The sequence below is a fragment of the Rhinolophus ferrumequinum genome, chromosome 21, assembly GCF_004115265.2.
Source record: "Rhinolophus ferrumequinum isolate MPI-CBG mRhiFer1 chromosome 21, mRhiFer1_v1.p, whole genome shotgun sequence".
NCBI classification, from domain to species: domain Eukaryota; kingdom Metazoa; phylum Chordata; class Mammalia; order Chiroptera; family Rhinolophidae; genus Rhinolophus; species Rhinolophus ferrumequinum.
Genome location: NC_046304.1, coordinates 41416022 through 41442719, shown reverse-complemented (window position 1 = coordinate 41442719; position 26698 = coordinate 41416022). Strand labels below are relative to the sequence as shown.

General features: G+C 39.6%; 1 protein-coding gene across 1 annotated transcript; it reads right to left on the bottom strand.

Annotated features, from left to right (window-relative positions):
* Window positions 1-1123: 1123 nt before the first annotated feature.
* On the bottom strand, window positions 1124-26396 carry EFCAB3 (EF-hand calcium binding domain 3). The gene is made up of 9 exons (XM_033091128.1): window positions 26305-26396; window positions 24406-24482; window positions 18291-18434; window positions 17168-17239; window positions 15949-16069; window positions 8044-8240; window positions 7506-7690; window positions 4140-4262; window positions 1124-1596 (listed from the first exon to the last, which is right to left on the bottom strand). The coding sequence occupies exons 1-9, from the start codon at window positions 26376-26378 to the stop codon at window positions 1270-1272; spliced, it is 1320 nt and encodes a 439-aa protein (XP_032947019.1). The 5' UTR covers window positions 26379-26396; the 3' UTR covers window positions 1124-1269.
* Window positions 26397-26698: the final 302 nt, after the last annotated feature.

Genomic DNA, 26698 nt, shown 5'->3' with positions numbered 1-26698 from the left:
ATCCAGATCCTAGAACAGGGTCTAGCACACAGTATGCAACTCAGTAAATAATTGGTGAATGAATGGCTGATACCTGTTGCTATAGTGTATTCCATCAGAAGATGCCAATTTATACTATCACCAACAGTGTGTGACAATTTAATAAAAATACTGTATTACTGTACATTTTCCAGGACAGATCTATTTCAAAATATTCTGTTTTATTATCCTATTGATCCAAGGAAATAGCCCAGGAATTCTAATATTTGGCATCCAAATTTTATCTCTTAGATTGCTTGTTACACTTGCAGCCATACCAAAAAAAAAAAAAAAAATTTTGTCAAACCATAAATCTTGTCTTTAGGTTAGAAAACACAGTCACTTATCTATAAAGTTATTTCTTTTTCCCAACATCATAATATTATGAAGAATGGCAAATAGACGGTTTTGAATATTCAAGGTAACACAAAATTACTTTAAGACTTTTCATTAAACAGTTTTGGGAGCCTTCACTATCTTCATTACTTTTTCCTGGAATGTTATAATTTTACATTTACAAGCCACTGTCCCCATCAATATGGAACACGTCTTTTCCTTTTTCTAAAACGAATAAAAATAGATGATGTGTACTTAAACATGATTAAAATAGTAAGTTTTATGTATATATTCCACCCAACTTATAACACAATGTGATTTTTAATTAAATGCATTCAAGAACAAGTGTAATGGATGAGATCAGCTATTTTTAAGAGTATTCCAAGAGAGTGGTCTGAAGGTATGATGTGAAGACTGGTCTGAAGGAGCCTTAGGAGCAGTCAAATTGAATCAGGACTCCCTGGGGGATGGTATTATAGTCCCTGAAACTGAAAGATCATTGTCATCCGCTGCCTCTGGCCACTTTCACAAATAATAAAAACCCTAACGCCACTTACAGTCACTTGAACTCAGATGCTTATTGCTGGGCTGGGAGGGCCTTCACAAGCTCTCAAGGGCAGCCCTGCGTGGTGCTAAGTGCATGCTTTCATTGTTTCTCCTTCCGTCCCAGCAGTTTTGAGTCAGGTGGGGGCAGCATAGTGCAGCTGGTTGCTAGAGAAATAACAGAAGGGATCTATTTACTAGTAAGAATTAGGAAAGGGAAACCATATTTTGACTTAAACTTTTTTACTGGTCAGAATTCAAGATGTCAACATTTCCAGCTGCTAAGAATGTACTAGACAGAAGCAAGGAACCATAACTTTCATATCTGTGAAAAAGTAGTTTGCAATGAGCTGCTTAGAAAATGTAGAAATTTCATTGTCGAAACCCTTTGAAACCTTTTCGTTTTCTTTTTCTTCCTGTCTCTATGTCACATTCACTGACATCTGAAGAGGAAGAGAATGGAGAGTTGTGGAAGGAATTTCTATTCACATAGGCATCATATAACCTTAAGTCCTTTGGAGAAAGTAATTCTTGGCAAACATTCCAAGACCATGTATAAGTAGAAAAGGTGTCATAAAAGGACTCATTTTTAGTGTCTATTCCGATCAAATCCCCTCGGATCTTCCGCCAGAGGTTTAGCATTTCTTTCCGGTGCTCAAGGGCAATTCCTAAGTTACAGGTCTCTGTAGCTCTCTTCACCTGCAGTGAGAGAACAGAAGTTTACAGTAGTTACCTTAAAACATCTTGGATTTGTGGACCACAATTCTAGAGATCCCCAGAGTTATTTATGTTCCCAGGCTACTAGAAAGTAACTGAGTTTATACCGTTGGTTAGTGCCTCTTGAGGCCATTTTGAGTTAGGAGTTGATGGACAGTGAATATGTATTACTTTTCATAATGAGATAATGAGATAAAAAATGTGATAAGAATATTAAAAACACTATAGACTAAAACAAAGAGGAAATGTGGGATGGAGATAGACTAGGATAGACTAGTCTGGATAGACTCTGAAGGCCAAGGATGGCTTTTAGTCCACCCTAGGGCAGGGAGGGAGAAGATGCTGAGCTGAGTAGGTCCTCAAGGATTTGGTCACATTGAGGGAGTGAGTGGTGAGGGTACGGTGTTCCAGGGAGAGGGGCAGCATAAGCAAAGGCTCAAAGGCAATAATCATCCTGGAGTTAGTGGGGGGAGCGTGCAAGCACTTTGGTGTTGCTACAGTGTCAAGTTTAAAACGGGAGGGAGTGATGAAGGCAAGGTAGGCAAAGCGCTGTCTGCTGTAATCAGTCCCTTAGACTTGGTCTCAGCGAGGCTGGGGAGAGCCCTTTCCTCAGTGAAGAATCATGCTGTAGTGAGCCGCTGTTAATAATTGACATGAGATAAATCCCTTAGTGTATGGAGCAGAAAATACAGCTGAAAAACCCTGCCATCGGGGAAGCATTCATTCTTAAGTAGGACAGTGACACAGCTGGACTTTCACGTCAGATCGTTAGCAGCTGTGTGTAGAATGAGTGGAGGGGAGCAGCTACGAGGTAGGGATCTGAGGCTGGCGGTTGGCATTCAGGCTAGAGCTAAGGAGGACCGCGGTTCAGGTAGTAGTGCTAGGATGGAGCAAAGGGGACAGGTATGAAAAATCTACAAGAGAATGATGGTAGCCATTGGTGGATGTGAGGAATGAGGAAAATGTATAAGTTAAGAATGGCTCCTGGCCTTCTAGTTTCAGTAACTGGGTAGATGGTGGTATCAATTCTGAGATACAGAATCCCTGAGGAAGAACCAACTTGATGAGTTTGGTGTGGCCATGTCAAGTTTGATATGCTATGAGACAGCAAGGTAAAAGGTTCATCAGGCCGTCAGTGAGATTAGAGAGAAGTACTGGAAAGAAGTCTAGGCTAGTGACAGATTGATGAGTTATCACTATACAGGTGGCAGCTGAAAGAAGGTAGATTGATAGTCCAAAGAATACTCATCCTAGCTTTTCCTTCACTTCATACAGAGATCCCAAATGTTCCGCTGCGCCTGGATTACAGGTATGCCGAAGTATTGAGCTTCCCAGGCTTCTTAGCCCTTGGGGCAGCTGGTGCTCCAGGCTGGAGGCCTCTGGCTGTAAGGAGCCTCCATTCAATCCAATGTGAATACGTGCCATGACGAGACAGGATGGGAGCCCACTCCTTTGCATTCTGTGGCATGCAGCACTGACCACCCATAGCTCCACTGATCCCAATGTATTACGTACGACTGCTCATTTCCTTCTCTATGTCTTCTACCCTTACTCTAAGCTCACTGAGGATAGGAACTGTGTTTTTGTCTCCCTGGTATCTTCTAATCCCAGAACTTTGTTAACACTGGATAAATATTTACTGAACAAACGAGTGGATGAGTATATGAGAAGAGCAGTAGGATTGAGAATAGAAAACTAGGAAATATCAAGACTTAGGGATGAACACTCAGGAAGTAGGAGAGGAAAGGACACGGCTACAGGAAGAATTGAAGGTGCAGTGTGGTAAAGACCAAGGAAGTAGGAAGTGTCACGGAGAGCGTGATCATTAGTGTCAACGGCAGAAGGCAGGACATAAAATAAATACACCCCATTCTGTCTCTGTGGAGTACAAAGGTCGCTAAGAGGTCAGGACACAAAGTAGACAGGCAGCATAGAGTTTTAGTTAAAAGTGTGGATTCTGGAGCCATGCCGCCCAGGATAATTCTGGCTCTGTTACTTCCTAGCTGTGTGCATTTGCAAGTCACTAAACCTCTCTGTGCATAGCTGTAAATGATAAGGAATGATAACAGTGCCTGCCTGCAAGGATTGTTGTGGTAAGTAAATGAATTAGTACCTGTAGAGAACTTGTAGAGCACAGCACCTGGCACCTAGGAAGCCCACTTACACTATTCTGATTATTTTTTTTAGCTGCTTTCACTTATCCTGATTCACTGACTGCACCACTCACTGTGACTGGCGGCTTAGTACCTTAACTAGTTGCTATTTCCAGCATGAAACAAGAGAATATCCCAGAAATGATACTGGGTATAGCTCCATAGGTGATTGGCAGGATGAACTGTAACAGTTAACATTTGAATCCATTGGATTATAGAGCAAGAAATGTCGTCACAATGGGTAAAAATGAGAAATGATCTTATTTTAAAGACACAGAGCAGGAAAAAAATTCGTTTTTATGGTTGTAGTATTGAAGTGGGAAGTATTTTTGTCAACGCTTTCTGGGAAGGGATTCCACAATGAGAACTCACGTGCTGTTTAATGGCAGCTGCATCAGTCACTGTCCAATTCTGCTTTTTCTTGAGTATTTGGTCAATGATGAGGATGTCAGTTGGATAGCTCATGGCAATGTCGACAGGCTTTATATTTGCTGCCTTTATGCACATTTAAAAAACATTAGCGATATATTTTAGTTTGATAGTATATACAGCAAACACATAATAAACAGAAGTATATTGTATTATGAAAGGGTTTGCACATGATTTATAAGGTTATTGCTCAACCAGTTGTCAGTTGTTTTGGGGCACCTGGTATTGTCCCTTGTGTAAATGGGCATTTAGCAAATTCTCTTTCAAAATGATGAAGCCTCCTCATAAGAGAAGGATAGACCAGAAGATTGTTTATATGTGGAATAGATATGGAGGGTACAGAGGAGCCAGATCCATTCTCTCCCAAATATCCCAAGCCATCACAAAGTACTGACAATGAATGCGCCTGCCCTCTACAGAGTGCAATCTATACTACTTCCAGGCTTCTCACGGAAACTAGTCATCTCTTTTCTCTGTTCCTGGGCTGCTGAACAATGCTGGTGGAAATCATGAAAATATGCTGATTGCTTTCTTTGAAAATGTATATTACCTAATTTCATCCAGGCCCTCAGTATTATTTGACATTACTTTAAAAAATATATTTTAAAAATGTTCAATTACAATTGACATAAATGTTGTTAGTTTCAGATGTACAACACAATGATTATACATTATATACCTTATGAAGTGATAGCCCCCATCTGACACCACACATGTGACATTACTTTTCTTCATTTGCTGGCAGCTTTCTTAGTCTTCATAGTGGCTGCTGGGAAACCAGACCTTCTAACTCCCTTAGCTAATGATCTTGTCGCTTCAAGGCTATCGAATATGAATTAACTCTTCTTTCCACCTTGGCATTTCTCCATCCTTTAACCTGTGTTTTCCTCCTTCCCTCTTACATATGAGGTTTTCCTGATTTTTCAAGGCCAAAGTCTCCCCCTGTATCTTTATTTGCCTCTTGGACATTATGCCTATAATTTTTCTCTTTCCAGGGCCAGTTTCATGGGCATGTGATCTATGCAGTTACACAGGACCTTGGACTTAGAAGGGCTCTGAATTTGGTTTAATGTTCCACGGTTGCTGTCTTTATATCATTAATTATTTTTGGACCAGGGGCCTACATTTTTATTTTGCACTGGCCCCTGCAAATTATGTAGCCAGTCCTGCTCCTTTCCTGCTCAGTTAATCTTTTTCTTGAGCAGTGGTTTCCAGCTTTGGGTACGTGTTGGAACTTTAGAAAATACTGAGGTATAGGCCCCATTCCCAGAGATCTGGTTTAATAGGACCAGGTTGTGGCCTGGGCATGAGGTTGTTTTTAAAAGCGTTCCCATGGTGATTCTATTATGCAGCCAAGATTGAGGACCACAGCTTTATAAGGGTCCTTCCTCCTGGCTACAAAGGTGCTCAAGTCACCCATGTCCTGAAGCAATTTTTTTCTAGACTCTGATTCTACATTAAGCTATAATTCCACATCTCTCTCTTCCTTAACCGTTAAATTTTTTGTAAGAGGAGTTGATTTCCTTGTTTCGATCTGCTTTATTATTTTCTGGAGATGCATGATAAAAATCTCCCTGTGATTATGGATTTGCCTATTCATTTAGCAATTATGCATACATTGGGTAAAAAAGAGAAATTTTAAGGCATGTATAATGCCTTAAAAAGTCTAAAGTTAATTCTTATATTTCTGTTAATTATCACTTTATCTGTCAATTTGATAGGTGCACTCAGGTCCAGGATAGTTATATCTTCCTGATGACTTTTAAAAATGTTTAATAGCATCTTTATCATCTTTATCTTCAGTTATGTTTTCCTTAAATTTTACTTTCCCCATACTAATATATCAATTCAAGCTTATTTTGATTTGTATTTGCCCGATATAGCTTTTTCTGTCCCTTTAAAGCTTTCTGTACCATATTTTAGGTGTGTCTCCCTTAAAGAACATATATCTGAAAATTATTTAAAAAATTAGAATCCTTATATTCTAGTTGGAGAGCTTGACAATAAATAGATAAATACCACAGGTGGAGGGTTTAATGTTAGGAAATAAGTTTAACAGGGTATAAATGTCTTCTTATTTCCATCTTGTCAATGATATTTGCCTGGGGGTGTGACTTTATCAGGAGAGATAAAGACAAAGTCTTAACTGGTAGTCATTTGTGATCGTGATACTTCTCTGGGACTTTTTTTTTTAAATTTGTTTTCTTCTGGTAAGAACTCTTAAGTATAGACCGGAAGATTGTTTATATGGGGAATAGATAAGGAGGGTAGAGAGGAGCCAAATCCATTTTCACCTAAACTTCCCAAGCCATCACAAAGTACTGACAATGAATGTGCCCTCTACAGAGCACCATCTGTACTCCGGCTGTAAATGCAGATCTACCCTCTTAACACATTTTTTGGTGTACAATACAGTATTGTTAACTATATGCACAATGTTGTCCAGCAGATCTCTAGAACTTATTCATCTTGTATAACTGAGACTTTATGCCCATTGATTAGCAACTCTCCATTTTTCCTCCCTCCTCCAGCATCTGGACTCTTAAACCCTATGCCTGGAGGGACCCTCTAGGGGTTTCATAGGGATGTGAAGGACACATGGACCTCTGGAACCCAGAGATTCCTCACAGGGTGGGCTGGTCTCCAGTCAAATCTTGATCTTGTTTCTCAGGCTAGGAGGACTGTGACAAACCTGGGGTAACAGCTTCCTGAGAGAATGTCCAGAAGCTAGGGCTTACTTGCCTGCTAGAGTATCAGCTAGAGTATCACCTTGAAACTCATGATGATAAAGTATATCTTGGGAGGGGGGCAAATAGATTAGAGGCAACAAAGCTTGAAGTAGGGTCAGAAGGTGCAGCTGGGACTATAATTGGGGTTCCAGTCCAAGGGCAGGATGGTCCCCCATCACAAATTGCTCCTTTGGATTGTGGACCTGGTCCTCTCATCCCATGGTGTCTGGCCCAACGATGATCTAGAGCCAGTTAAAGGAGACCAACATGCAACTTCTGGTTCCTGAATTGATGGGAGAGCAGTTGGAGGTAGGACCTGGGAGCCTTTTTATTATTATTCTTACATGCCTCCCCCCACACAACCCCAAACCTAGGATTGTATTTTTCAGTAAGATGAACTATTTGTTGAAATTAAATGAAATATTTATACCTGGGTTTAAATAGGAATATGTCTATGGAATCTGGTTTGAAATATAATGACTAAAAATATTTGTCATTAAAAAGCATGTTACTAGTTCTAAGTTAGAACTTAAACACCTAAGTATTTAAATTAACTGATGTGACATAATCTAAATCTCACCTGTGTTTTCCAATCTCTTTTTTGGAAAAAATAGTTCTCAAAGAAATTCAGAGGTTCCTTTCTCCTTAGCATTTCTAATTTCTGTGTGTCTTTGAGTGGCTTTCCCATCACCACCCCATCCACATTAGGAAACAGTGGAGAGACGGGTATTTTTGAATAAGGGTTTTCTGAAGGAGGATTGCATCCTAAAAATATATTAAAAAAATGGTATCACAAATAATACAAGAAGAAATTCACATGAAAGACATACATGTGCCCACATTGCTTTGTCCATTCTTCCCCTCAGTGCCTTGACCCCCTTTCTTCACTCCCTTGTGCCCACCCCACACCCTCCACAGACTCTCAGCTTCATTTAGCTGTCTGAGGATTCAGGTAATACATACATTGGCTTTCAAATGAGATCTGGGTGACAGAGACCAGTCACTCAGAATAGGCCATGCTTCTGCTCTTACAGCACGTGGCCTCTACTATTTATTTCTGACCCGTAATATACAAATAAATCCTTTACAACAGTGGGGAAAGGACAAATGGCTCTTACTCTTGAGCGCTTCAAGAAATTTAAATAAATCCTTTTCTTTCATTATTGCAATCCGGGCGGCATTAGCAAAGGCATCCGTGCTTGAGCTCAGAGGTGTATATATGTCTGGCCTGCTAAATCTCCTTTTTCCATAACCCAGAGCATAGGGATTCCTCAATATTCCCGAGGTGGTTTCCTGGAATTGTCTTCGGAAATAGCTAAAAAAAAAATAACCCAGAAATGGATAAAAAGTACTACAGTTCTATTGAAAAAGTGCCTGATAGACAAATAGAAAAAAAAAAAAGTCAACTTGCAAGTTATACATGCTGAATAAATTTATTTTAAATTTAATTTGCATATTCATTCACTATTATTTATTGAGTCCCTGTTTCTGTGACATTTACAGAACATCTATGATAGTTGCCACAGGCCATTTGACTATTAAAATATATCTAGTCCTTGGGCTTTGGCTTACTTCCTTGTTCCCAAGACCCCAAGACCCCCCAGCCTTGTCTAGAAAAATACCTATCAATTATGATCTTTGACAAGCCCTTAAGTGGTACCAGCTTGAATACAAATATTAATCATACCTATTATTATACTACTTTGTGTTAGGTTTTAAAATACAACTTTTTTTTTTTAATTAAAAGAAATTCTCATTACAGAGAATTTGGAACATATAGAAAATTATAAAGAAGAAAATATTACCAATAATAATCATACTATCCACAGTAAATCACTATTGATTGATTGCTATTCTTTGCAATCTGTGTGTGGGTGGGTGTGTGGGTGTGTGTGCGTGCCTGCGCACGCACATGTACGAGTATATGAACAGATCTAGGAGATATGTTACTATGTATTTTAAATATAAATTCTTCAAGAATAAGCAAAGCAGGTTATATATGGTAAGGGATTCTAATTCACAGTACAAACATCCCCACAGGTATAAACATCTGATTTACAAACATGCACGCCTTAAATATCAATGACAGGTCAGATTCCTTCTTGCTGCTGGGACAGTGGACTTCTCTTTGTAGCTGTGTTGCGGTGGAAGGACTTGTTTCTCAGTGCTTTGCTGTGATGGGGGTCTCAGGGCCAAGGTGGAAGACCTCACTTCCCAGTATGCCGAGCAAAGGAGGGTCTTTTCTTGCTGTCCCAGAGAACCAGATGCAGAACCTTGCTTCTCATTATTATGCAGGCAGATTTATTTCTATTACAGCAACAAGAGGCTTCACTTCTCTCTGGGATGGTGACAGGCAACCTTTCTTTTCCTCTCAGGAAGAGGGAAAGAACTCTCTAAATGTTGGAGCTGCAGCAGGTTGGCTAGGAGATACGCTGATACTGTTCTGATTGGAGTCTGGTTTATAATCAGATATGTCCTTCACTAGCCTTGAACCCAACCATCGTAATGTTCTCACTCACCGCTGAAACTAATGTAATGCCCATTTCTTTTTTTTTTTAAATTTTTTAAATAGACTTTACTTTTTAGAGCCCTTTAGGTTCATAGCAAAATAGAGTGGAAACTACAGAGAGTTTCCACAAACCTCTGCCCCCCCCCACACACACACACAGAGCCTCCCTCATTATAATCATCTCCCACCAGACGGGTACATTTATTGTAATTGATGAACCTACACTGACACATCATTGTCACCCAAAGTTCATAATTTACTTTAGAGTTCACTTTTGGTGTTGTACATTATATGGTGGTGTACGTTATATTTTGATATAATTCTATGTATAATACATAATGCAGTCTATGTATAATGACATGTATCTACAGAGTAATTCACTGCTACAAATCCTCTGTGCTTTGCCTATTTATCCCTCCCTCTCCTCTAACCTTGGGCAACCACTGATCTTTTTACTGTCTTCATAATCTTTCCAGAATGTTCTATAGTTGGAATCATATAGTATGTAGCCTTAGACTGGTTTCTTTCACTTAGTAATGTGCATTTAAGTTTCCTCCATGTTTTTGCATGGCTTGATAGGTCATTTCTTTATTTTTTAAGATTTTTATTAAAAATATAGCTAACATACAATATTATATTAGTTGCAGGGGTACACCATAGTTATTCAACAATGCTCATTTCTTTTAGTGTAATTTAATTCCTACCAGGTCCTTCAAGGCTTACCTTTCCTTTCCCTTAAAGTATTCTCTGCATACTCTATGGCTCTGCATGTGGTCCTCAAACCAGCAGCCCCGGGAGGGATCTTGCTAGAAATACAAATTCTTGGTCCTCACACAAATCTACTGACTCAGACACCCTGGGGCCCAGCAATGTGTTTTTTTTTTTTTTTTTTTTAATTTTTTTTTATTTTTTAATTTATTGGGGTGACAATTGTTAGTAGAATTAAAAGTCGCTCCCGGTCATCCTGATGCGTGCTCAAGTTTGAGAACTGCTGCTCTATAGTGTCCCCTTTCCCCAAAACTAAACTCCTTGCTTGATGATTATATACCAGGTTATATTTATAACTGATGCTTTCCTCTCCCTTCCTCTCTTGCTCTTTTCCCTCCTTCCCTCCTGTTTTAGTCTTTCTCTAATAACACAGGTTTTCCTTAAATATCTCTTGATCTTTGGATGTCTGTCATGTTGAAGAGTGAGAGTCAGCACTCTTTGAGGCCAAGTGCAAGCTCTCTGGGGTGGTGGGTCTTACTGAGTGGGAATTTCACCGTCAGGTAACTGGTTGGAGCCTTGTTTCATTAAGGGACCTTTTAACTGCAAATATCTGTGGGTTTTTTCTCTTGGGCTATTCAATTTCCCCGAATGGAGTCCTAGGGAAGGGGAAGGTGGCTGGTGGGGTCTCACCATTCAGTAAGTGGACTTCCATGTAATCCCATTTTTATTATGACACCCTCATCCTCAGTTATGTTTGAGTCCAAACAATCTCTCTTCAGAAGGGAGATGAGGTTAAAGCATTTATTTTCATATGTTTAACCTGACTGCTATTTTTAAACCCTCTAGAATTTGGCTTTCCTCCCACCATCCTTTTGGAACTGGAGATCACTTATGATTTCTTAACTACCAAATCTAATTCTATCCACTCAGTCCTCATTTTACCTGGACTCACTTTAGCATTTAATACTGGTGGAAAGTCTATCCTTTTTAAAAAAATTTCGCTGTGGCCCTGGCTTCTCGATTCCACACTATTCTGGTTCGTGGCTACCACTGTTTGTTTGTTGATTCCTCTTTTTCTTTCCATTCCATAAATATGGGAATTCCTTATGGTTCAGTGTTGAGTCCTCTGTCCTTTTCTCTTTTCTCTGTCTCCCTCCCCTCTTCCTCTTTTGTCATTTTATTCAGATTCATGGCTTATTTCCTTCCTATTAAGTTTCTAAGCCTATATCTTCATCCCAGTTTTTCTTTTATGTTTTATGTCTACATTTCAAGCTTATTGTGGGACATTTCTCCTTAGCTGCCCTACTCTCATTTCAAATATTACTTGTCTAAAAATCTTCCCCTTCTCCCCACCCCACTCTACTATCACCTTCCTACTTGTTAGTTCCTAGTCATTTAGACTCATATGCTGCCATTTACCTTTATTTGAGGGGGGGTCCCTAGTCTCTAATGGGGTGCGGGCTAGGGACGCTGCTGTTTATCTTGAGTCACCCTTTTCTGCTTTACCTTAAAACCTCAGGTACTGGGTTTTGTGGGCTTCCTTTGCTTCCTCTACTTTCCAAGCTCCTTCTCCTCTTGCCAGAGCTATTTCTCTCATATCCTCACTTGGCCATCAGTCTGTCTTTGTAACATTCTTTTCTACCTACCACTTTCAGGTCAAACTTCCTTCACCCCTTTATCAAATCCTTTCTTCCTCACTGCTCCCCGCCTCCAGCATTTTCAATGGCTCCTCACTGCTCAGAGGAAACCTCAGAGTAGATTTTCTGTAATCTGGATCCAGTCCACATTTCCAACTTCATCTTCTACTGTTTCTCTTCACAAACATCATGTTCTAGCCGAATTGCCTGCTCATTGTTCTGTAATATCAAATGCAGTCTGTTTCTAAATCTTTTCCTCAAGCATTCTCTTGTTGGACTACTGAATTAGATACTGAAAAGCTGTATGACCTTGGAAAATAAATTTAATAACTATTAGTATGTTCCACGCTTTCTGTGGGGCGCTGGGAAAATAATGATGAATAAGCCTGACACGGTCCCTGTCCTTCCAGAGCAATTGAATGCAGAAAGACTGCCAGTTAAACATGTAATTTCAACAATGTAATGTGCTGTATGATAAGGAAAGAGAAACATTTAGAAAGGGACCTGACCCAGACTTGGGGGTCAGAGAAGGCCTCTGAGAGGGAGTGATTCCTAATTGGTTGCTAAAGGATAAAAAGAAGTTGACTAAACATAGATAGGAATATTGGGTTGAATTGTGTTTCCCAAAACGATAGGTTCAAGTCCTAACCCCCTCCCCCCCACCCCCGTACTCCTAAACATGGCCTTATTTGGAAATAGGGTCTTTGCAGATGTAATTAAATACATCTGAGATGAGATCATACTGGATTTAGGGCGGGCTCTAAAACCAGTGATTGGTGTCATTATAAAGAAAGGAGAGGGAGGTCTGAGACACACCGGGAAGAAGGCCATGTGAAAATGGAGGCAGAGATAGGAGTGACGCTGCCACAAACCAAGCAATGCCAGGAGCCACCAGAGCTGAAAGATGCAAGGAAGCATCTCCTCTAGAGTTGTAGGAGGGAGCACGGCTCTGCTGACACCCCGATTTAAGACTTCTGGCCTCCAGACTGTGAGAGAATATTTTCTGTTGTTTTAAGCCACTAACCTTGTCATTTTTTCTGGCAGCCCTAGGAAACTGATACAACAGGGGAGAGAATATTTTAGACAAATTCTTGGAGGTTAGGGAGCATGGAGTATTTGAGGACCGGAACCAAATTTGGGATAGGATGTGATAGGGGAAGTTACAAGAGGTGAGACTTGAGTTAAGCAAAGATATGTCATCAAGGACCTTGAAAATACCATGTTACGTTGGAACTTTTTCAGAGGGTCACGCGAGGCCTTTATAGGGATTTTAGCAGGTAAATGATATGACCAGATTTGTACTTGGTATGGCAGGCACTCAATAAATATTTTATAACTGAATTATTCTAGAGGCAATGTGGAAAATAGGTGGAGATGGCAAGAATGGAGGCAAAGAGACAAAGTAGGGAGACACTGCAGTAATCCAAGTGTGAGGAATCATGACCTGCAGTAGGGCAGTTTCTGTGGGGACAGAGGGAAGTACGTGTATTTGAGGTGAAATAGACAGGATGTCATGATTGGATGGATGTGGGGAGTGAGAGAGCAGCAGTAGCTGAGGATGACCCTAGGCCTTTGGCTCAGGCAATTAGATAAAAACGGGGAGATGCTGGAGCCACTCACTGAGATTAGGGACCCAAGGGAAAGAACTTGTTGAAGTGGGAGAAGGAGATGAATTAGGCTTTGGCATTTTGGGTGTGAGGTACCTATGGGACTACCCAGTAGGCAGATGGAGACTCCACTAGCGGAGGATCTGGGCCGGATATACAGCCTGACCTTCTCTGTGCCTCGTTCACCTTGCCGGTAAATGGGATATTGGAACACAGTGTTGAAGTAGGGATTAAATGAGATAATTCAACAAATAGTCGCTGAGTGCCTAGGATATCCCAGGCATTTTTCTAGACACTGAGAATATAACAATGAATAAAACAGACACACAAAAAAAATCCCTGCTCTCATGGAGCTTATAGTCTAGCATGAGAAAACATAACAAACAAAATTAATAAGTAAATTATACAATATATTAGAAGTACGAACCTGATAAATAGTGGGAAGAAAAAGAAAGCAGACAAGGGGAGACAGACAATGATAGGCGGGTTGCAGGGTTAAATTAGGGTAGTCAGAGAAGACCATACTGAGAAGATGACATCTGAACAAAGACCTGAAGGTGGTGAGATAGTGAGTCACGTGGATATCAGGGAAAATAGTGTTCCAGATAGAGGGAACAGCAAGTGCAAAGGCCTTGAGGTGGGAACATGTCTAGTACATTGAAGGAACAGCTAGGAGGCCAGCATGGCTCCAGCAGAGTAACGGAAGATGAAGTCAAAGAGGTCACAGGTGAGTGCAGATCACGCAGAAGGCCAATAAGTCACGTAAAGACTTGGCTTGTACTCTGAGGAAAATGGGAGGGTTTTGAAGGTTTTGAGGAGAGGAGTGACATGACCTAACAATGTTTTAAAAGGATCATTAGTGCTGTGGGAGTCAAGGTGTCGGGTAGGCAGAGGGAGTGTTGAGAATGGACTATGGGATGGGCAAAGGTTAGGATCCAAAAGTGCAAGCAGGGAGACCAGCTAGGAGACAGTGATCTAGGGAAAAGCTAATATATGTGAAGTGCTTGTTCAGAACTTTGCACTTGGGAAATGCTCAATGAATAGTGTAATCAACTATAGGAATATCTACCAAATTCTACCATTATCCAACCCAGGACCCACTTTCTCAGGAAACTAATGAATGATCTTGGACACTCATTTGACAGTTAATTGTGTAATATGTGTATATTTTGCATTATTTTACTCTGCATTTTAATTTAGTTATCTACATATTTATGGCTTTTCTCTCCATTTATTTTAAGCTCCTTAAATGCTATATATTAAAGGAGATTCTTTTGATCTCCTTAGGAATCAGGCATATAAGTAACAACCACAAGCATAATAACAATAAAACCACCAACATCAGCGAACATTTGCTGAGCACTTAAGGATGTGAGGGGCAGGAGAGGGAGGTGGATAAGAGCATGGGTTCTGGAATCAGACTGTGCTAAATCTAGGTACCACTTCTGCGTGGGTGAGTTACTTAACTGACCTGTGGACTTCAGTTTTTTTCATCTGTAAAGTGGGGATAATAGTACATACTCATTAAGGAAGTGAGGATTAAAATAGATAATATATGTATTTAATGCTTATTGCAATTACTCCTACATAATAACAATAGCTCACATTTATTGAGCTCTTATGATGTCCTAAGAATTTCACCTGCATTATCACATGGAATCCCCACAATTGCCCTATAAGGTATTATTATTGTCACCATTTTATAGATGAGGAAACTGAGGCTGAGAGGTCAAACAATGTGCCAAATTTGTATACCAATAGCAGGCACTTAATAAACACCTTTGAATTGGAATGAAGAATAGAATGTTGTGTACCCCCTGTTCCACATCTGACAGAGGTGTAGGAGAGTGTAAAGAGATTTCCCACTGAGGAGCAGAGGATATTTTTACATTATTGATGGAATTCTGTATTTTTAAGTCTCTCTAAGTGGGATAGCAGAATGCTTTGAAAGTATGCGTTGAAAAGATTGAGAATGGCAACATTTAATTTCTGTATTACAATGATAAACATGGACTGAATAAATTTTTCTTTAGTGATATTTGCTGGAATAAACACGTTTGAGTGTGAGAATGTTTCCTCATCCTTTATTCTCATTCTACTTCTGGCTCTGCTCCAGTCCAAAGGCTACTTTGGGAGGCCTGACTTTGCTGTACCTCATCCCAGAGTCAGAGGACCTCTTGAAAGCCACTGGTAGTTCCAGCATGAATGGGAGGATCTTGTATTCAAACTAGATAGCCACACAAAATCATCCTTGGAAAAATCTTATTCCTCTGGGATTCTCTAGCCTAGGGTAGGAGAGGCTGGACTGTCTTAGCTGTTTTAGGCACTCAGTGGGGCCCTGAGCTGGCCTGAGGTCAGCCTTGTCATTCCAGAGCCAGGCAGCACTGTGGAGAGGAAGGAATCAAGTCTCACGCTGGGCACTGAGCACTGGTCCACAGACAATCTCCTTTGTTTTGGAGCAGACCCCATGAACTAGGATGTTAGTGAGAGGTTACTGCCTGGTTAATATCCTCATCAGTGCTTCTGAGAAGCTTGTTTTTTGCCCCTTTCTTTGTCACTTACCTTACTATTTCCATTATAGCCTTTTTGGGTAAGGCTGCAGTCTCTACAAGCTTTGATAGGATTTCAAACAATAGGATCCCTGGGTTGCCAGCTAAATCTAAACAGGTCTTCTTTTCTGGAACTATAAAGGGAAGATTCAAAATGCCTCTTGAAACCATCTATCAAAAAGAAAAGTACTAAACTGACAGTCTTTCTTATTGTGTTTATAGTTTTAATACCAAGTCGAGGACTAGAGAATTACAGAAAAACATTAAAAATCTATTCTGTCGTAAAAAGGTATAAAGGTCATTTTTATTACTGAACAGACAAAATCATGAAATTAAAAAAATACTTTTAGTTAAATGACTTCTAAGTAAATATAGTGATACATTTAACATATACATGAATTATATGTTAAGGACTATTGTCCTGTTCTAGGTAAAGGAATTGTTGATAAACATATCTCTGGTTTGCAGGCAAACCCTTGTTACTACAGTGACACTGGAAGCCATAACTTCTGTTTATCCTAAGAATAGTTCATAGCCTATGAATGGGTGTATTTTCAACACTACGTACAGTATCTGTTATTTGGAATGTATTTATCCTAGAAAACATGATACCAATAGGATTAGGTTTTTCAAAGCAGCCTGTTAAAGAAAGTCATAAACAAACCTTTAGAGGACTAATAAAAATATTAGAGGACTAATAAGCTTACTCTCCACCATTTATACCCTTAGGTGAGAACATGCTCTCTAACCTCCAGCAGACTCCCCGGCCCTCGGCCCTCGCACTGAGGGCAGAGGCTTCATCAGGGTGAGGAAGATACTTTCTGGCAACAGTGAATTATCTACACTCAAATTTGCATGAGAGAGAGCATTGTTCCTTTTCTAAAAACAATTTTTTTCTTGTGTAAAAGGAGTGCCTCCCAAAGTAGCACATGCACTTGGTGAGGAATTAAAATTAAAACCCCAATTTTTCTCCACCACTGCCTGAGTGTTCTCAATAGAGGCCAAAAGGTAGTGTCTCCCACAGAAGAACTTGATGCTTATAAGTTAAACTTCTAAAACTATATCAATTTGCTTAGCAAATATTATTTTGGAGAAGCAGTATAGAAGTAAATCACATTCCCGAGCACACATTCCTGATTTGCCTCCTGATTGGAGGCCTAAATGAATAATATTTATTTTGCAGTGAATTGCACCTACCCAACTGCCCTCTATTCGGTAATGTGTCTACTCACCCACAGCCTTAAGGAAGCAGTTCTTATCTGTCAGCACCGTTATGAAGTCGGAGAAATTCACCTTTCCATCTCCTGTAACAGAAATCTAAGACTCAGAACAAGGGTATAAGATGTATTTTAAGTAACAGAGTATATATTTAACATAAAAATTAAAACACCATTCAGTCCATTCAGTCCTTAAAATCAGAGCATTTTAGGGCTGGAGATATGCTCAGGTAAGGCCTGGGCTTCTTGAAGTGGTCTTAGCACCATGACACCAGTCACCCACAGCCCACAGAAGCAATAGTGGGGTGTAAACATCAAACTAGAGGCTCCCAGCCACTGCAGTCATGCAGACTTGCCATTTTTGCCTGGCATCCACCCTCCCCTTCCCACTCCATACCTCTAATAATTCTATTATCATAACACAGCCACGTTGTACCCCATTTCCTCTAAAATTAAAGGATCGTAAGTGCTATTAGTCATGTGACCGTGTTTCAATGAAAGAATAGAAAAATTGGGCAGAGTTAGTGGAGACAAGTGACACTCTTTAATTAACTGGTGATAGTGACTCACATGTGGTCCTGATGCTGATGGCAGTTGAGTGAGGAGAGGTGACAGAAGATAATATGCTGAATATAAATATTTCACACAACATATCAGCTTGGGCTAATAATTGCTATGTCAGTATATTCAAAGATAACATTATCTATATGCTTTAAAAATATCAACAAAATTGTTGTGGCATTTAAAATTCAATACAGGTAGACTCAAATGATGGAAGGAAGATTTGTACTCAGATTGTGATTCACACAGAAACAAACGATTTGGATTTCCTTGGTAACGTGTTATTTTGAAATTGTCAGTGCCTTTGTATCTGTTATTTCAAGGTATCTTCCAAAATGTACATTATGACGGATAATCTGAATTTGATATTGAAATGTGACAGTCACTTCTAGTTTCCACACAGGACTTTTCAGAGTCTATTTTGTAGCATTAAATTGATTTCATAACTTGTACACATACCTCACTGAAACTATTGGCAAATAAGTGAGGTTTATTTCTCATGTTTATATAGTCCCTGAGAGAAAAATATATATTCATAAAAAAATTTATGATAAAAATGATAAGTCAAAGTACTCACGATCAATATCAGCACATTTTAATTCATTATAGACATCATGCTTGGTAAGATTCATTCCCAATTTAGCTAACGTGCACATCATTCCATGTAAATCAATAGAGCCAGTTTTATCCTTGTTAAAGAAGTTGTAGGCATGTTGGAAGGCTGGGGAAATGGAATCAAGTTAGGACGGTTATTCAAGAATAAATACATAGTCTCATGGAACTAGGACAGACAATATAGTTGATTGGAGATCAACTGTTCTGAAAAAGTATTGACAGCAATGTGAGTACTAAATAGACATTTCTTAAGAAGGATGGGGTCCTTCCATGAGATTTGAACTGGAATAAACTAACTGGTGGAAAACCAAACATGTAGGCAAAATGACCTTTGAAAGATGTCCACACCAATTACTGGAACCTATGAACATATTACTTTACATGACAAAAAGGAGTTTGCAGATGTAATTAAAATAGATTATCTTGGATTATCTGAGTGGCCCCAATCTAATCACAGTTTCCGTTATACATCTAGAGAGATAAGGCAGAAGGAGAAGGCAGATTGAAAGCATGAGAAGAACTTGACCCGCTGTTGCTGGTTTGAAGATGGAGAGGGCAACGCGAAATGGAATGCAGACAGCCTTACGGGGCTGAGAGAACCTCCTGGCTGACAACCAGCAAGGAAATGGGGACCTCAGCCCTACAACCAAAAGGAACTGAATTCCACCCTAAACCTGACGAGCTTGGACGCAGATCCTCCTGCAGAGCCTCCAGATGAGAGGCTAGGCTGCAGAAGAGGAAGCAGGTCTTACTTTAGACTGACAGTACTCTGAGGTCTGTGTTTTGTACAGACTCAGAGTTTTTTCAAAGAAATTCTCAAGGAATTAACTGGAGTCAAAATTAGACACATATTTTGTAAAATCAGCAAATGAAGAAATAAACCCAGAACAAAGTATATCCCCACTTCACCAGAATAAAACTTATTTCATATCACATTCAAGTGTTGGCATCTCTATGTACAACAGTGACTTTCTAGGGCTGGAAACATCTTCGACTTATTTCTATTTTTCCCAGTATTTCTAGCATGTTAGTAGGCATCTATGCATTAATGCAGATTAATCAACAAATATTTATTGCATGTCTTCTATGTGTCAGTGCTGTTCTAGGTGTGTAGAATATATTAGTGCACTGAAACACACAGATTTCTGCCCTTATATGAATGTAATAAACAGGTAAACTAGATAACATGTTAGAAGGTGGTAAGTGCTATGGAAAAATGAAAGGGTAATGCAGGGTCCGGGGATTGAGAGTTTCAGGGACTGACGGATAAGTTGCTTGTATTAAATAGGTGAGATTTAAGCAAAGACTTCAAGGTGGTGAGGGAGTGGATATCTGGGAGAAGAGAAGGAAGAACTAGAGCAAAGGCCCTAAGGGGCATGGGTCTGGCATGTTCCAGGAACAGCAAGGCTGTGAGCGTGGCTGGAGCAGAGTAAGAGAAGTAGGAGCGGTCAGAGAGGTAATGGGAGTGTAGGTGTGGCTATGTTTTAAAATTTATTTTAAATTTTATATCAGATTGGTTTTAGATATAGTTGCGAAGGTACAGAGAGTTCCTGTAGGTCTCTCACCCAGTTTTCCCTAATGTTAACATCTTACATTCCTGCGGTCCATCTGTTACATCTAAGAAGCCAACATCAGTGTGGTACTATTAACTAAACTGCAGACATTATTCAGATTTCACTGGTTTTCCCCTAAGGCCCCCTTTTCAGTTCCAGGATCCCATCCAGGATACCATTTTACATTTAATTGTCATATTACATTTAATTTACATATGACATTTAATTGTCATGTCTTTTTAGTTTCTCTATGATAGTTTATCAGACGTTTGTTGTTTTTGATGACGTGGGCAGTTTTGAGGAGTATTGTTCAAGTATTTTGTAGAAGTCCCTCCATTTGGGTTTTTCTGATATTTTCCTCATGGTTAGCCTGAGGTTATGGATTTGGGGGAGGAAGGCCACAGAAGTGAAGTGCTGTTCTCGTCATTATATCAAGGTTACACACTATCAACATTACTTACCACGGATGACGTTAACCGTGGTTACATGGCCGAAGCCGTGTTTGTCCACTGTAGTTACTTCTCTCCTCTTCCATATTCTTCCTCCGTATTCTACTTGGAAGCAAGTCACTAACAGGTAGTCCAGACTCAAGGGACAGAGGGCTTAGGGACAAGGGGAAGGGGGAATTAAGCTTCACCTCCTGGAGGAGGTAACACATTTGGAATTCTTTTTTTTGTAAGAGAAATTGATCTCTTCTTCATTTTTTATATTCAGTTATTCATTTATTTCTATCAGTATGGACTTAGAGATATTTATTTTATACCTTGAGTTACCATTGAATACTGTTTTATTTGTTTTTCTTGCTCCAATTGTTCCGGCTTTGGCAGTGGTAAGCTCTTTCAGGTTGGCTTCTTTATCCCTTTGATAGGCTCCTGTCCTTTTGTTTTTCGAGCACTTCCTTACTTTTTGGCACTCCAAGATGTCCCAGGTTCATCTTGTATATTTCCTGCCCAAGCCCTAGAATCAGCCATTTATCCACGGAATTCTGTTCTTGTATAGGAAGCTGACATTAGAAGTCAGGATCTGGGTGCTGGGTATGTTCGTTGCTATGGGGGTGTTAATGCCTCCTTCAGAGCTAGGAAATACACGCACGCATACTAACCCACGTAGACACATACATCTCTAATGACTTCTTGATCTAGCCATCTGTATCCATATTCAGCTAAACATGAGTTCCCACTGATGTCTCAGACCTTAATCCAGTACCACTGGTTTAGTTAGCCTTCTCCCCTGGTTTGTCTGCCACTTCCCACCCCAACAATGAGAAACCTGGCTCCCACCATCCATTCACTTCTTTACTTAACCCTATTATGCATGTGCAACCGCTTCAGAATTGTTCCTCTACACCCTTATGAGAAACAACTTCACAAACTCGAGCATGCTATTTATGTACGAGTCCTTTTGTGTTCAGTCTTACAGATTCCAGTCAAAACACCTTCAGTTACTTAGGTCAGCTCCTCCCTCTTCCCCCACCCGGCTTGTGTTTTAACATAATTGTGGCTGTTGCTGGAAAAGCAGACTATTGTTAGGAGCTGGGTAGACGTAGGGAGATTAGTATCAGGTCGGGCTATCGCGGATGAGCAATAACAGTGCCTCAGACCAGGGGTGTAGCAGTGGAGGTGGTAACAAGTGACTCACTTCTAGATATATTTTAAAGGTAGAGCCAGTGAGATTTCCTGATGGATTCAGAGGTAGGGTAAGAGACAAGAGTCAGTGGTGATGCCAACGTTTTTTCTAGAGCAAGCAGAAGGATGAAATATCATCATCTGAGAGGGGAAGGTTGTGGGTAGAGCAAGTTTTAGGAGTAAGAGGCTGAGGTGAGGGAAGCATAGGGAGTTCAATGGCTCAGTGTGGGAAAAAGTTCTGGAGGTGGATGGTGGTGGTGATGGTTACAGAACAATGTGAATTTATTTAATGTCACTGACCTGTATGTATACTTAAACATGGTTACAATTGTAATTTTTATTTTATGTATATTTTACCACAATAAAAAAAAAAGAGTAAGAGGAATACCTCAGGAGTTCAGTTTTTGACATGTGGAGTTTGAGGTTTCCACTAGACATACAATTGGAGATGTTGAGTAGGCAGTTAGGTATGAGTCTGGGCTGGACGTACACATTTGGGAATTGCTGGCACATAGATGGCATTTAAAGCCTAAGACTAGAACTAAGGATATAAACAAGAGGCCATGTCGAGACTGATACCTTTGAAAAACAAGAATAAAACTGTAAACAAAAGATAAAGCCTGTGACTGGATGAGATCACTACAGGTGTGAGTGGGATCACGAAGAGAAGAGGATCAAGTATTGAGCTCTGGCTATGCTAGCATTAAGAGGAATTAGGAGAAGGGGAGGACCTAGCCAAAGAGACTGAGAAGGAGTGACATCTCTTTTGAAGCATTTTCCTGTAAAGAGGAGCAAAAAAATTGTGTGGTAGCTGGAGGGGGAAATGCGGTCACAAAACATTTTCTAAAGGGAAATAACAGTAATTTTGTGTGATCATAGAAATGATATGATAAAGAGGGGAAAAGATTGGTGTTGGAGACATGACACTTTCTTGGGTTATTTCTTTGAGTATGAGAGAGGGGATGGGTTCTAACCCACACTGGAAGGATTGGCTTAAGAGTACAACGTCCATTTGTGGAACAGGGAGGTAGGCAGTTTGTGGGTACAGATGCTGGTAGGAGGTAGATATGGAGGTGGGAACCTGTGGTAGTTCTATTCTGATTGCAGAATCAGAATTGTCTGATTATAGAGAACTAGGAAGCAAGGATATCAATTGAGATTGAGGATGGGAGCAGCTGTTGGGGATCTGGAGGTGTTTAATAAATACTTGTAGAATGTACAAATTAACCTCTCACAGGAAAGTTGTGCGGATTAAGCACTGTAAGAAGCACATTTTCTGGTTTCCGCATCTGACACTTTGACATCTGAGGCCTTGCTGATCCTGGAAGGACTGCCCCTCCCAGAGCTAGCCATTTCCTAGAGACAGTTCGAGACTTGTCTCTGAGCATGCTTTGCATGGGCAAACCAACCAATCCAGAGTCCATATTCCCAACCACCTACCTTGTCAGGTTCCCACATTCTGGGCCACTATTTCTCTGTCTAATCACCGTAGGGCCAGGTGCCAGACAACTAGGGACAGCCCTACACTCCAGAGCTACTGAAATTATTTGAACTAGCCATTTCTAAACCTGCGTATCCTGTCTCGCTTATTCCTTCCTGCAGAAACCACAGTAAAGGCTCTTGCCCCGCCCTCCCTCCCAACCCCTTTGCCTCCTGACCAACTCTGGTGCTTCCCTGTGTGGCTCTGCATGGTTTGCTGTGCCCTTATTTCTAGGGATCTGTGAGTATAAAACAAGTTTCCCTCCATAACAGTCATTTCTGTGTCTGTATGTTTTACAATACCTGATTAAATCCTGGGTTCCCTTACAACAAGCACCAGTGTATATTAATGCAGGTTAAATACCTCAGTTTTATAAAGCCATAAACAGTTATTAATTATTAAGGCAGTTAGCTCAGTTTTACAATTAAAAATGCAATTCTGATCTTGACAGTCTTTTGTGTTTTCCAAACCAGCTTTCTCAGCAATAAAGGTGATTCTTTGATTCCTTTCTGTCTCCTGGGTCAATTTCTCATTTGGTTTTAAAGTTGGAGGGGTGAAGCATTAGTCTTCTAGAACCCAAACACAGCCGCGTCTGACTTCCTTTTAGTTTTTCTAGTGTGTCATGCTTTCCCTGTTCTCTAGGCCTTTGCATATTCCAATCGTTCTGCCCAGAATACTCCCCTCTGAGGTCTCTGACTGATTTACCCCTCATTATTCAATCTTTTCTGGGATTCCCCTCCTAACCTGACAAGACTAAGTGAGGAGACTTTCTTTTATGCTCCTGTAACACTCTGTATTTCCTCTATCATAACTTGTATCACATTGTAATTTAAATGTTACAATCAACAAATTCATGGTTTAATTCTATCTTATAAGACCTCCTGTCAGGGCAGGGACCATGTCTGTCTTGTCTATTCCATGCCCGTTGGCTTTAAATAAATATGTATTGTTTGGATTAATGAGCTGTAGCCAGTGTAGCTCATTTTATCATTGTAATTTATTTTTCTATGAGAAATTGTGGGACTTTAGTTGTGATTATGCTGTGCCATTACTTGATTTCTATTTGACCTTGCATTTGTTCTTTTCCACACCCACAGGTTCTTCCTTGATTGTTTTTCTTTTGTTTTTTTTGTTTTATTTTTTTCCTTTTCTTTTTTCTTTGTCTACCACAAGTTCTTCTTTGAATAAAAATATTTGGCCAGGACTGTCTAAATTCTGGAAAGATGTCTATTTAAAAGTAAATCCCCTTCCTTCCTACAAATTAGACATTGAATTAAACATTTTATTTTTTGCTTTCAAATAACACAGTGCTAATAACAACCCTTAAAATCCCCAAACTCTCTTAGAGGAAAATAAAAAAAGATCAGATATATTAAGGGGCTTTTGTTTATGTTTTCCTTTTTGGGGGATTCTCATTACCTTGCATTTGTGAAGCACTCAACTTCCTTTGTTTGTGCCGTAACTGGCATGGGAGAAATCCTAGTAAATCTTTATCCCTGAGAAAAGACATGAAAAGAATTAATGTATATTTGAAACCAGCAAATATTAGTTCCATTCATCAGTTTTTGCTGACTGGAGGACTGTAACCATCACAATATATCAAGAGTCATACCACCTAAGGGACCTGTTACTGCCACTCGCCAGTGGGATGGACAGTGAGAAAATGTTGGCCACTGAGGTCTACCTCTGCCCTATCCTTGCCCATAACCCTTACCCCTTAAAAAATCTGATTTCCCCTATTTTACAAAAGAGGAAACTGAGGCTCAAAGGGATTAAATAACTTGCCCTAAGTCACACACATAATAAGAGGAAGTCCTGGGATTCAAATCCAGGTTTATCTGACTCCAAAGTTCAAGAATGTAGGCCTTACACTATTCCTATTGTTAGAAATATAAGTTGTTTCAAAATTTTTAACTAGTTTAAATATTCTTACCATGAATATCCTTACAGCAAAACTTTTGTACCCATGATTATTTTATGACTTGAATTGCCAAGTGGTATTTTATCAGCAATATGAGAAAGACAGAGGTAGATCAATCTCTGTCTATATATATAGATATCTGTATTATCTATCTATATTGTCTATCTAGATATCTATGTTATCTATCTATATGATCTATCTGTCTATCTATCACTTCTGGAAAGTTTGGAACCCTGGGTGACCTTTCATTTCCTCAGGAAAATAAAATCTGGAAGAAGAGGAAAAACAATTATACTTTGGGGAAGTTTTGTATAGATTTACAGTAAGTTGTGAGTTGCGGAACATAAAAATGTATTATGCAAAACTGAGTTTGCTTTATAATCAAGTAATTTAAAAGTAAAGTTATAATAATTATCATTTTGTAAATTAATTATATTAATATACATTTAGCTTTGATACTAGTAGAACTAAAAGTTTTAAAAATATGGGAAATGGTGTTTTTATTTTATAATGTTTCAAAGGCTCGACGAACCTTAGACTTGGACCGAACCCAGTCCAGCCTCTCATCTCATGTAGAATTCACTCTACGTGTGGTCTTATCTAGTCTTTGCTTGACTACTTTCAGTGACAAGGAAGTCACTACTTCAAAAGACAGCTTGTAATTCAGGATGATGAGCTCAAGGGATTTGGCTGTTATAAGGTTGAATATATTCCTGTAGCAATGGCGTCATCAGGGACACTAGGAGAAGTACTCTCAAAATGGCAAAGAAAATGGATAATTGTGAGAGAGGAGAGAGGCTTTTCTTCTTATGATCAGGCTTTCACTTTCAGTCGTTAGTGGCTACTGTTTATTGGAATTTGTTGTTACTAGACTAAGAAAAAGCTATTGTTAGCTTTTGACAAAGCTATTGTCACAGGCAAACCTCCCTTCCCAATTTTAGCCCAAGGTTAGTCACGGCTCATTTACCAGATTTCATTTACTGACCATATTTGAGCTACAGACCTTTTCTCTAAACTCTGACTTGCTTAGGGGTTTAGGTCTTCTTTATGATCCTTCCATTTATTCTGGCACTCAAAATATCTTAATTTATAACTGACCACTTCTTAAGCCCTCTAAGGTATTCTGTCCCCTCACACAAAAATAGCCTCTCATTTGGGAGAACAGGAAGAACTCTTTGTCTCTCCAATGAAAAAGGACATATATATTTTCTCTTCATAAACGTGTTTACCTTCAATTCAGATGTTTGTTTTATAACTAAATCTATCACAGAATAGATATTTTAAGAGCATTCTAATTTGTTTCACCATAGCCTTTATGAGTATTTAATATATTCATCACCTTAATAATTCTTTATCTTAATATATCTATCACCTTAATACCTTAATTCATTGCTTACCTCTTGCCATGGGAGTTGGGTACTTTTGTTAGAGGATTCAGCTTAAGTTTTGACTTACTGTCAGAAACTGCCATGTTGTCAGTAACTCTGTCTGAAATTCAGAAGGTACAATTAAGGATCAAATCACAGATTAATTTCTCTATATTCTTTTGCAACCTTCCCAGCTCAAGACCGGGAGTTTGAAGTCCAGGGCCGCAAGGAATAGTAATATGTGTAAATTCAAGTTAGAGGTTTGTGCAAAGTTGGAAGGCCATCAGGAAGGACCGCTTTTTCTATTCCAAGATCTCTAAGCAAACTTCCAGTGCTGTTTTGCTGCCCTAACCGCTCCTGAATGGACTTTATTGCTATGGCCTCCCTAGTCCTTCCCTTTCCACTTCTGTCTAGTTTGAGAAGT